The 12197-nt window shown below is 39.1% G+C and overlaps 1 protein-coding gene across 1 annotated transcript; it reads right to left on the reverse strand.

Annotated features, from left to right (window-relative positions):
* Positions 1-25: 25 nt before the first annotated feature.
* LOC124304318 (uncharacterized) lies at positions 26-10402 on the reverse strand. Its single transcript, XM_046762349.1, has 3 exons — positions 9891-10402; positions 5170-5412; positions 26-2846 (listed from the first exon to the last, which is right to left on the reverse strand). The coding sequence occupies exons 1-3, from the start codon at positions 9988-9990 to the stop codon at positions 2494-2496; spliced, it is 696 nt and encodes a 231-aa protein (XP_046618305.1). The 5' UTR covers positions 9991-10402; the 3' UTR covers positions 26-2493.
* Positions 10403-12197: the final 1795 nt, after the last annotated feature.

Consider the following 12197-nt stretch of genomic DNA (forward strand, 5'->3'; position numbering starts at 1 on the left):
AAAATGATTGATGTTATATACCGTATTGAATTGTTGTCCCATTTATAAGCTGCGTTTCAATTTACAACAACGATGCTTACCGTAAACAGAGTGTATAAAAGTATAAAAAAATAAATAGCGACTGAAGTCGCCCCGTATATTGGGTTTAACACTTGTTAGATCGGAGTATCGTTTAAGAAAATACGTTACGATTCATACATAAATTATTAGCTACTTAATACGATTAGACTTATTATCATTATCATTATGATTATTGTCATCGCCCTCATGATAATTATTATTACTATCATATGAAGAATCGAAAAATAGTTACTAACAACTAATTGAGAACGACATATTTATAAACGCGTTTTAAACGTTATTTAAGACAAACTAATATATACACAGATATATATGTATGTACATTAAATTCATTTATCGGAGTAACTGAATCACAAATTTGTTTAGCATTATTATGATAGACAGAAAAATGATTGCGTTATTTTACATTAGACTGTCTATGTATGAAACAACGTTCTCTTAATAATTTGGGTAAGTTACAGAATATATATATATTTTTTCAACTTCCTTTAAACTATCCTTGTATCGGAGCAAATATAACCACAATTATTATATATAATTTCAATGACTAGTTGAGATCAAATCGCGACATACTTTGCAAGGCTGCTCAACGATTGTAATATACTACATCACAAACGATAAATGTGTTTACCTAAAATTACAAATTAAATCGTTATGGCAATAATTCGTTGTTATTAGGGTACAATCAAAGTTTAATTTTATTTTTTGACACTTCTCACAGCATTCACGAGCGTGCGTAAAAAAGTAAATTGAATTCGAAATCTAAGTAAATAATACACAAAATTCTGAGTCTCAGCTCTCGCAAAGTGAGAGCAATATTTTTTACAACCCTTCGAGCCTTCCTCAATGATTTTCATAACATAATCTATGTATAATTCATACATGCGTTGAAAACCTTCCGCGAACAAAAATTCTTGCAAAAAAACATTGTTTTCGTCATCCACTTATCGATATCAAACAGATCATGAAATGAGATATCAATTCATGAATTCGTAACGATTGTTTACTTGAGGAGGCAAAAAAGATTTAGCTCGAGGGGAACACAGAAAAAATATTTTTTGAAGATATTTTTCCATCGTAAACACTTTCTAACAAGAATGTGTGTTTTTTTTTCAAAGTGTTTCACAGACAAATAGTTTGAACGTCAACGTATTACAAACATCAAAGATGCGATCGAATGATGAAACTGTATCCTCGATATTTAAAGAACAGATTAATCAATTCTTCAGATATTTGTGAAAATGTACGCAATGCGAAATGAGAATTCATTTTTTCCCTCTTATTACCCAAAGACAGAATCAATCATTTCGCATCACATTATACAACTCTGTTCAATCTCGTTCGAGTCCGTTTTATATGCATAGATATGCCAATCTGTATGCATACGTACATTACGGTATTCAACGAGGCCCTTGCCAACATTTTTTGACACGCGCGACGACGTCGAAGGTCGGTTGTTTTAGAAAAGGAGAGAAAAAAAAAACGAAAAAAAATCGTTATGCTCCGAGAAAGGTGTGTTCGATTTTCCCGTTCGATCACACAATTGTTTATTGCGGTAATACGTATAACATTTATTAGCCCCAACGAAAATTATTTCCGTTCACACGTTGGCTGTTTATGGCAGTATATAAGTTTCACGGCAGGCATTAGGAGGGTTATAAAAAGGGTGTGTTCAACGTGCTTCAATATATGTGTATATACACATACATTCCGTTTATACGACTGTTATAGTACACGAACAACGTCCGATGTCCTCGATTAATTAAACTGAATTGATATATAGGAATTGATTTAATGACACTTTGCTCGCGTAGTATTATACCTATATCTCACAATAAAATCCAGAATTGTACTATACCTTCGTCAATTTTAGGATATTAATATACTATACAATCGAGTATTATACTACTTTTAGTAAATCATTATACGTTTGTATACCTAACTATCTATAATATATGTATACACATATATACACATAGACCTATCCTACGATTGGATCCAGGAATTTCATCACTGTATACGTACAGGTACAACTAGTTTCTTCGATAACACAACCGCTGCAGGTGTTATACCCAGCTTGGTAAGAATTTGCTCAAGATACACTTCGTCATTGATTAAATTACTCAATAATCAAAATCTTCGACACCCGGTCTTCTTTCGCTACGAACTGCGTTCAATTAACTCGACTGCTGCAACGTCTCGACACAAACATAGGTACCTCCGCGTCTTCATCATCTCGCGTTCGATCAAGAACGGGTAGAAGACTTGAATATTCCCGAAGGATCCTCGCTGGCAAATTCGTCAAAGTTCCCGATCGCCCGTCCGCAGGGTGGAGGATATGGTCAAACCCCGGTCAGGGTCAGTATAAGAAATCGCCTCGCCATAGGCGACGAGATTATCCTCGACGAGTCACTAAGTGTCCGTTTGCCTCGGCGGTGCCCCGTGAACCTGCGGCACCGCGATCACGAATATGTCCAATTTCTCGCCCGAGGTCTTATCCGTGATACCGCCGTAATATATCGAGTCGTACGGCGGCGGTGCGAAGAGGTGATAAGGCGGGGGAGGCGCGTCTTGGACCCCGGAGGACGTGGTGTCCGGTTCACCGGGCTGGGTGTACGTGATGCCCATCGGGCGGGCCCCGCGGCGACAACACCATTCCGAACAGCTAACGACGAGGAAGAACGCCACGAGGCCTCCGAAGGATCCGATGTACCAGACGATCGACCAGGGATCCAGAGGGTTGTTGCTCGTTGCCTGGACGCTCTCTGAAAATATCGAAATAACGATCCTTTAAACACTTTACTATACTGGAGTTTGCTGCCCTCGTTTCCTGCTGCATTTCGGCGGCTGATATCAAAAATCCCCATTTCAGAATTTGGTCCAAAAGAACCCCAATTCAGAATGTCCTCTCGAAATATGAATCATGTAAATATATTGCGCCCCACGGGGACCCCTAATTTTAGGCAAATCAGGGTACAAGACCACTCTGAGCAGCTCCGTTGCTCTTTTGTTGGCACGTGGCTGATCTTGCCCCGGCAAAAAAGCTGGTCGGAGATGCTCGGAGTGGACTTGTACCTTGATTTGCCTAAAATTAAGGGTCCCCATGGGCAGCATTATGGAAATAACCCGGGGTGCGTTCCGATATTAGATCGCAGTGCTGTCAACAATATATGATCTCTTTTGCGCTGCCGACTTCGTGAGTAACTCTGCTTATGTCCTAGGGACTTTTTAGCGGTGCCAGTTAATTTCGGAACACACCCCCGGAATTCACTGAAAATCGGTGAAATATCAGTGAAAATTCACTGAATCGTCAGCGCGTATGCACTAAATTTTTACTGGTTCGAATTTAGAGAGTGATTCAATATAATCGTATGTCCAAAGTGATCTCCGAGGACGTACGTAGTTTTTGAACGAAATGCTGATGTACGATGTTATTGTACCAAATTCAGATATGGGGTTCTGTTGATCTTAGCCATCGATTTCTTTACGTGCACAATTGCTGTCTGCGCAATGAGGATTTTCACAAGGACTAAGCCTGTGAAAGTGTGATATTTATACTGATAAGTGCCGCGCGTGTGCGGCAGTCACCTCGACATTGTATATTTTCTTTTATATCGCGCGACGTTGACATAAATGAAACCGCAAGTTTAATATTTGCGCCTTTGCAGCATGGTGAGCGACAATAAATGTCGTTGCGCGTTAAAATATCCCTTGCAAATACGTATGTCACGGTGTTTGCTCAAGTGTAAATCCCTCCCTGCGAAAAGCTCGTAGGCCGATTAATAATGCTACTGCAGAACTTGGAATGAGATATATAGGTGTGTTTGCTTTTTTTTCAGAATTCAAGATTGAGGATTCTCGCGTGCTCGTGCGGGGTTTTTCCCACTACCGTCTACTTTTTTTTTTAATGTTTGTTTGTTTCGTGATACAGCGTTATAAATTTTATCCAACACTGCCTATTTTTACCCGCGTAATAAAAATGATATCTGCGCTATATTCAGCAAAATTAGGATTATAAGAGAATATACTACTTTTCATCATTTTTAAAGGCTTCTGCAATTACATATCTTATACTTTTTCTTCCATTACTTTCATTGATGTAATCTGTAGCTCGACATAATCGTCTATGCAAAAAGCGTCGCGGATGACGTAACAATAATTTACATAAATTAAAAATTTTCTAACATACAATATAAGTAAGCCACGGGAACTATTGACCTTGAATAACGCGTAGGTATTATACGCTACTCGTTTCAAGTACGCGCGAGGACATGAGAGCGTATTTGCGTCAACATAGATCTTGATTCAACGAGTAAAAAATTTCCTTGAGGTGTACGTATACGAGAAAAGAAATTTTTATAATCGAACCCAACTACAGATTGTAAGAATCGATTGAATACAGCCTCCTTCTGCATTTACAAATGTTGAAAGTTTCTGCAGCAATTGCGCAACTCTGCGAGAGACAATGTCTTAAGAACCGCTCAACCGATCAATGAACGAAACTGCAGACAATAAAATTTGTAGACCAGTAGATTATGACTGCACAGTTACCCATCGTGACTGTATGCCGGATGTGGGGATCTAATAACCAGTTTCCGGTGATCAATGGATATCTAGTGAGTGGAAATGTCTATTTCCTCTGAACCATGGTGACCGCAGCAGCAAATGGTCGTACCGACTAACGCACGGCGATCCAAAGGGAGTGGAGACTTGTATGTAGTATGTTGAATGAAAAGTTGTTATACAGTTTCTCGGCATAACAGACGATGACGAAACAGTGAAAATTCATTCGAGAAAGTTAATTCTCAATGATGAAAATCGCAACTCGGCTGTAATTGTGATCGATTCGTTGTGCAAGCTGACAGCCTGCACCGATCAGAGAACGATCCTTGAGTATATTGAGGGCCCTCGTTTTTGTTATTCAGAGTTAGCGTTCGTGCCGAATCGTGCCGTCTGGAGGTGCGGAGATAGGGCGAATTCAGTGCAAGCTTTCAACGTCTAGCAGGCACGTGATTCAGCATTCAGATGGAAGCACCTCTTAGTCCTGCAGGCTAACGCCGTATTCGAATTAAAAATGATAAAACGTACCAGTTGTGTTGTTCGCCAACGCATCTTTGACATCGTCGGTTTCAGATTCGAACTCTATAACGTAAATGGAACTTCCACGTTGCTCGACGGTTCGCCCGTTGACCGTGTTTTTCAGAATTGAGTCGTCGTTGTCGTCGTCGCCGTCGTCGACGTCGTTGCCTTCGTCTTCGTCGAGACGCTGGAGAATCTCCGCTCGCCGATTGGTCTCAGTGACGTCATAAGCCGCCAATCCTCGTGCGTAAGCTGGACATACAGAAACAGGTTTTTATCAATAACATATTCATGCCCACATACATGCGTAAACGCTACACGCGCACACATAACTCGTAAACACGTCGAAAGAACCAAGAACCGCGGGAATAACCTATCAAGGACGTTGCTGTGACCTGTTCAACGATTGGACAGTCGGCCCCACCTCGTTAATGGAAATTATATACATACTCCATGATGGACATTCCAAAGTCTTGACTGCCGAAGCAATCTAACTATTACGTATTATCGACTCGATTCCCAGGCGCGCCTTCATTCTCCCCCTTTTTCTTTGCCTTTCGTAAAAGGGAAAACATCAGGTGAGATTGCAAAAAGTTGTCAACTCCGCAGCATAGTCGTTTCGTATCCTATCTTGCACTGTACATCAAATCGACGTGATCTAACGATAGCCTAAGATGTTGCGAGAGTTTCGCCGTGCCTCGGTATTTCTCTCAACCGATCAGCTGATCGTTCTGTTCGCCGCCATATTGCAAAGCGTCGATTGATACAGGCCGGACCCGAATAAAGAGTACAATGAATTTGATTGCAGCAACTGAGATACGACGCACACTACGGTTCAAGGTGAAGACAAATTACAGTGGATAACTGCAATGTATGAATGAGGTTTCTTTTATCGACGCATGTGTGAAAAGACGATTGTTTCGCGGAAATAATTAAGGGGCGGACGAGCCTTTTGTTCGACGGAAGCCGAAGGTCGCCGCGTAACAGAGAAAGGCAGAAACCCGACTGAGGGCGCGGGACCATTTGCTTTCTCTGTTCCAACGTGACCCATTCGACTGACTACGTATGCACGAATATGCCTATAAACGCGGTTTGTTCAATGCCAGACGCCTTTGAGGGACCCTGATAGCCCCGAGGCGCTCGGGTTATACACTTTGTACGCTACCAGCTCACGTGTTTTGATGCACGTAGCCGTCGTACGGAGTCAACGTGATTACAGCTCCATGTGCCTGTTAGAATAACCAGTTCTGGACGTGGGCTGGACCACATGACATGGCGATATTACGAATGCCGTGCAGCCACTCACGTAGAGTAAATTAGTACAACTCTGTTTCGCCAATCTCGATCGGACACATGAGACGTTAAATTTGATCACTGGTTTACAATCTTCGACGAGAGTTCCGCCTCTTGTAGCAATATTTTACTTCGGTTTGGGCGGTGGTCGTCAGGTGGCGCGGTCGCTGCTGCTCTCTCGCGATAGAAGTAATTTACCATATCATACACAAAAACTAAGTTCTCAACCAACACCGGTGACGGGTGCCACTCGTTCGTCGTTTCTGTAATTTTTTTCATACGTATCACAGAACGATCGGCACATCAGCGTTTGTATGCCCTATGATTGTTTAAAATAGGAAAAGAGATAAAAATGGGCTGATAATACCGAATGACAATTTGTCGAGAAATGCAAGAAGTTAATATTGTCGGTTGTAAGTCAGCGTCAAGTTTACGACCGTGAAAAAGTTATCTCGTTAATTTTATTATCCGCACTGCATCATAACACCTTATATGAAAATTCGTTGAACAATTCAATTTTCATAGTAATAGCAATTTTATCACATAAGAAACGTTTCGGTCTGTTGAGTCAACGCGATTCCATTGACAAGAAATTTTTCCGTGAAAAAGCATTGCGTATTACACACAATGATGACGGGAATTCGATAAACTGTTAAACTGCTTCGCAGAAATTGCACAAGTCGCTTATCAGGCTCGTAATTCGCTGTGTCGTGATCATGGTGCATGCAATGGATACGTTTAGATCCGCTAATACAATGTGCATACAACACACTTATGACATACATTATTTCTGCACATAATATAACAGGGGGTGTTGTATGCAGTACACATTATGCCTCCCTTCCACTTTACGGCGAACCGGTCCGCTATACACCTGCGGTATCTATTTCTGGAGGCATTGCGAATTCAACGTGGTACTTGCAGAATACTAATTGGAATGTTTTACTTCTTTCTCCATCTTATCGTTTCTTGCAGGTTCTTTTTCACTCGGCTAACCAGTTTCAACCATGCACCATTCAGCCCCGCATAGAGAGACTTCGAACCATTGCGATCAACGGTATTACACAGTCGGCGTTAGTTTAATTATACATAATGACAATAATATTGAAGTGAAATACATCATGTAGCTGTTCCCTCAATGATTTATCATTATATTCTGATTTATACATTCTGCGTGCTATGCTTCTTCAAATATTTCCTGATGTTTTCAATCCTTTTCTTTCTTTCGACAAAGAACATGAATCACCGCGTTCTACATTATACACCTATACCTACCGGCGGAAATCTGGATGAACCGATATTTCGGCACTAAAGGTATATGTGTACGCATACGCATGCGCCTGGAAATTGTGTGCATGTATACGTATAAATGTATGTATTTACACGCTTTACACGTATAGGCATAATAAGGTGTAATATGCCAGAAAACGTCGTGCTACTCAACCGTGAAAAAGTTAAAGAGAGACGACAACTGTACGAGATCTTTCTTTTTAATGGCTACTAATTAAATCACCCGAAGACTATAGGATAAACAAGTGACGTAACAAGTAGCGTTCAATTACCTGGAAGCCATGCGACTATTATGGTAATCTTTGCTTCGTTATTTTTTTATCGTAGGTAATATTTTTTATTTTTTTTTTTTCTGTTGAGGGGAATGTTTTTTTCGTTGTGATTTTTACTTTTTTACCGTGTTCTTTTTTCTGTCGTTATTAATTTCCTATTACGGTTTTTGCTTGATCCTACCTCTTTTTCTTATGCTTCTTGTGATAGTTCGCCTTCTATTAGTTTCTTCTATTATTCTTCGTTCTCAAGTTGTGCCACTTCGGAGCATGACACGCGTGACGCAATCACTTATACGTATGTTATGCATGTACCCGTAATAAGTCACCTATAATACGGTATATGTGCATAAATTATTATATTATACACGCCTCAGTAAATACAGCAAGTTGAGCATCGTGTGTATATCTGATATATAGAAAACTCGAAGAAAACTCACACCTAATTTTTCCCATAAAGTTTTCACACAATGTATGCGCGACTTGTTTTCGTATGAAAAAAGAATGGATAATTGAATTTCCACGGAAAATAGTATATATATATATTCGCATACTAATCTACATATAAATGAGACGCGTAAAAATACGCGCGTTTGCTCTGATTTACATTACGTACATTACAGCTGTATGTACAACGAATTTCAACTTTGATTCTAAACCTTTCTATAATAATTATACTTTACAGGTACGAATTAGCATAACGTGAAAAAATTCACAGTCAACTGCGATTGAAAATCAATAGATATAATTCCGAATACGCGGTATGTGTAGTATAATTTTAAACTTTGCAATAAAACGATTTAATTATTCGTTAGCGATGTATTTGCGCAGAGACGACTTTTTTCGCTAGTGTAACAGGTATAATTAAGTTGAAAAAACTGAACAGAATTAGAGAAAGAAAAGTCTATGTATTTCTACCTAATTTGGCAGCAGGCATATGTCAGAAATTAACCGTCTCATATACTCCTGTAATATCTAACAATATCGTCGGATTAACAAGCTTCGATGAAAGTTTACAACGCTGCAAAGGTCACGGCAAGAGAGCTGTTTTTGCCGCGTGAGATCGCATGCTGACATAGTATTACACATTGTATATGCCAGGCCGAAACGTTAATCTCTTAATTTTCTTGATAAATATTATGCACATGATAATGATATTTCATTTTGTATACATACATTCCGAATGTATATATTTGATAGCAGGTTTGACAAATTACTATCATCATATATAATGATTACCTAAAGCGTTGTGAATAAATTCAATTGTTTTTTTTTCTCTTCTTTAGTTCATCATCTCATTCCGTTGTTCTCCAGGGTCTACGTGTATGTTATACATTGCACATAACAATATTCATTAATGCCTTAACCTTTCGGCTAACTTTTCGGTCCGAGACAAAATGCGAGTTCTATTCTATGCGAATTATGTGACAATGACTGGCGATGCACCCGACGTGAGAGTTTGGGAGTCATTGTCACATAATTCGCATAGAATAGAACTCGCATTTTTTTTTTCGCACCGACAACAAGTTAGCCGGAAGTTTAAGGCATTGATTCATTTTACTGATAGATGGAGTACATAACTACATAGATATAGAGATGCGTACAACACCTGATTTCAAGCAGTGTAACGGAAGACTGTGAGAATAAGAAAAAGAGAGGAGAAATGAAAGAAGAGAATCGTGCAGCCCCCAAGTAAACACTCCGATATCAATTTCCACTGCCACAAGTATTATCGAACAAAGGCAAGCACGTTCAACGCTAGTAGGTATCGCGTACATTTGAAATTCAACCCGTACTCCTTTACCTATTTATATTTATGCACACACACACACACACGCACACGCACGCACAGGAATTGCAATGGCGTAATTTAATTACCTGGTAACGGTGCTGTGAGAAAAGCTCCGCTCCGTCCATACGTCGGTAAAACAACAAACGCCACGAAACATAAGAAGAAACACTTGACCGAGAAAATCATGATTTCCTTTCACTGTTTCTAAAACTGTTCCGAAACGAACAATACGCTCACGACTTGCGAACAAGAAAACAATAACAATCCGGTCTTGTTCAAATCGGTATGGTATAATAAGAGGAATAAAGAAAAGCACCGGCACGTTTAGGGTGTCCTTGTTCACTGCAATGTTTTGTGTGAAAATTTACTAGTTTTTTTTTTCTTCTTCTTCTTTTTGTTCAGCTGTCAATTATCCCCCTTATTACTCTTCTAATTGATACGCGACACTGCAACGTGTAACGACGAAATCGATGTATTTAATGCTACGTGCTTTTGAAAGCTCGGCGGGAACAGAGCCCGTTCAGCTTGAAGGCCGACAACTGCCTGCTGACGACTATGCGGTACGCGAGTTCGTAAGTAACTGATGCTGACGGCGTGGTCTTCCGCGTTGTAATATAAAGAGAACGGGTGGAGATAAGAACCGCTCCTTCTCTTCCCCCCTTTCTCGTCCCTCGCCGTTCGCTTACCACTCGACAATTGTTACTCACGTTCTTCTCCCTCCGCGCTCTGTACGAGAGAGGGAGAGAGGGAGAGAAAGAAAGTCATTTATTCGATCCTGGAGTGAAACTCCCCAAGGACCTCGGTAAAAAAATACGATATAGAGAATTATTTTGTAAGTAAATTCATAAAAAAATAAATTATAATAAATAACGTAATAACAATCAGACAAATGAATGATAGTAACAGAGTATATATGTTAGGGTGATTCGGAAAATTTTTTTTTTTTTTTTTCTTTCCAAACAGGTTTAAAAGTTTCGTTCAGGTATACAAAGACACCAGTTAAAATTTAAGATTTTAATATTAATATTAAGGAGTGGCACATCGTACTTTTCGATTTTCCATAAGAATAACGTAGGATAAATGTTGTTTGCTTCTTCTAGTTTTTATAACTAGCTAACGAAGCGTCGTACAAAAAATCTAAAGACACATTTTTGTAGGAAATTGAATGCTCTACAAAAAAGGTCTCTTGTTAAAATTTCGTAAAACTAACTGTGTTAAAGTTACAGCCTGTTAAAAGTTGAATTACCTATAATTTGACCTTTTTGAATATTACAGCGTAGCTTATACTATATATATATATATATATAATTACGTATCCTTAATGATAATTTCGTTACTCCGATTACGCGCCCTTTTTCTCAGCCTCATTGCTCACGACTCTCGACAGCTGATATCCATCTGTAAGATTTTTCTCTTTTCTTTCATTTCTCCCCTAATTCTGTGCCCGTCTCTTTTTCTTTTTACCTCTAGTTCCCTTTAACTCCATCGATTTTCACCATGCACACGTACAGTTATGTACACGATACGTAATACGGACGATGATCTGCGTTTAATTAATTCCGTGCTGCATGAAGTTACGTGTGTAAGATAGAATTGTCGTCGCAATTGAGGGTTGATTTTTATTTTTCATTTACCGTCGAACTTTATCCGGGTATTGTTTTATTTAAATGAAACATTGCGCGCATGAACAACACTGTGAGCGAGTCTCTCGGCGCAATGTTTGAAAAATAAAAATAATAAAAAATTGAACAAGTTGAAATTCGGATTTCCGACAAAATGTTTTACGATTGTTTTTTCTTTCTTTCTTTCTTTCTTTTTGTACGTTTACTTGGGGACACATCTAATTTAGGAAAGTAGGTAACACGTCTTACGTAGACTTTTAAAATATAACGTTAAATTATTATTATTGGCAACGTACGTTTTGACTTTAGGACGCGCTTTTTTTTTTTATTTCTGGTGAATTCACGAACTCTGGCTAAGAAGAAAAGAAATTTTTATACGAAAGTATGTGACAAGCATATGTGAACAGACGCGAGAAGATTCTGTGAATCGATTGTAGAGCATATACGGTACAATCAATTCTCATAATCATCCTTATTACGTATTTCTGATTGGGGAATACGAACAATTCTTATAACTCGAATCATGAACCGTACAAGAAACTGGTTTTTTTTAGAACGATGAATTTTCAGTATTACCTGTCATTAATCGGACAAGATCAATGTCGAATTGAAAAAATCCGATCGAAACGAAAATTGGAAACGATTGATAAAGTTGCATCATCATCTACGATGTAATTATGACGTATGCTACAAAGATACGATTGGCCTGTTACACGGATTAAACGACGCTGATATAAGGCTTTACCTGTCACGCTTAAATATCGATGGGTA

Source organism: Neodiprion virginianus, chromosome 5 (assembly GCF_021901495.1).
Source record: "Neodiprion virginianus isolate iyNeoVirg1 chromosome 5, iyNeoVirg1.1, whole genome shotgun sequence".
NCBI lineage: Eukaryota > Metazoa > Arthropoda > Insecta > Hymenoptera > Diprionidae > Neodiprion > Neodiprion virginianus.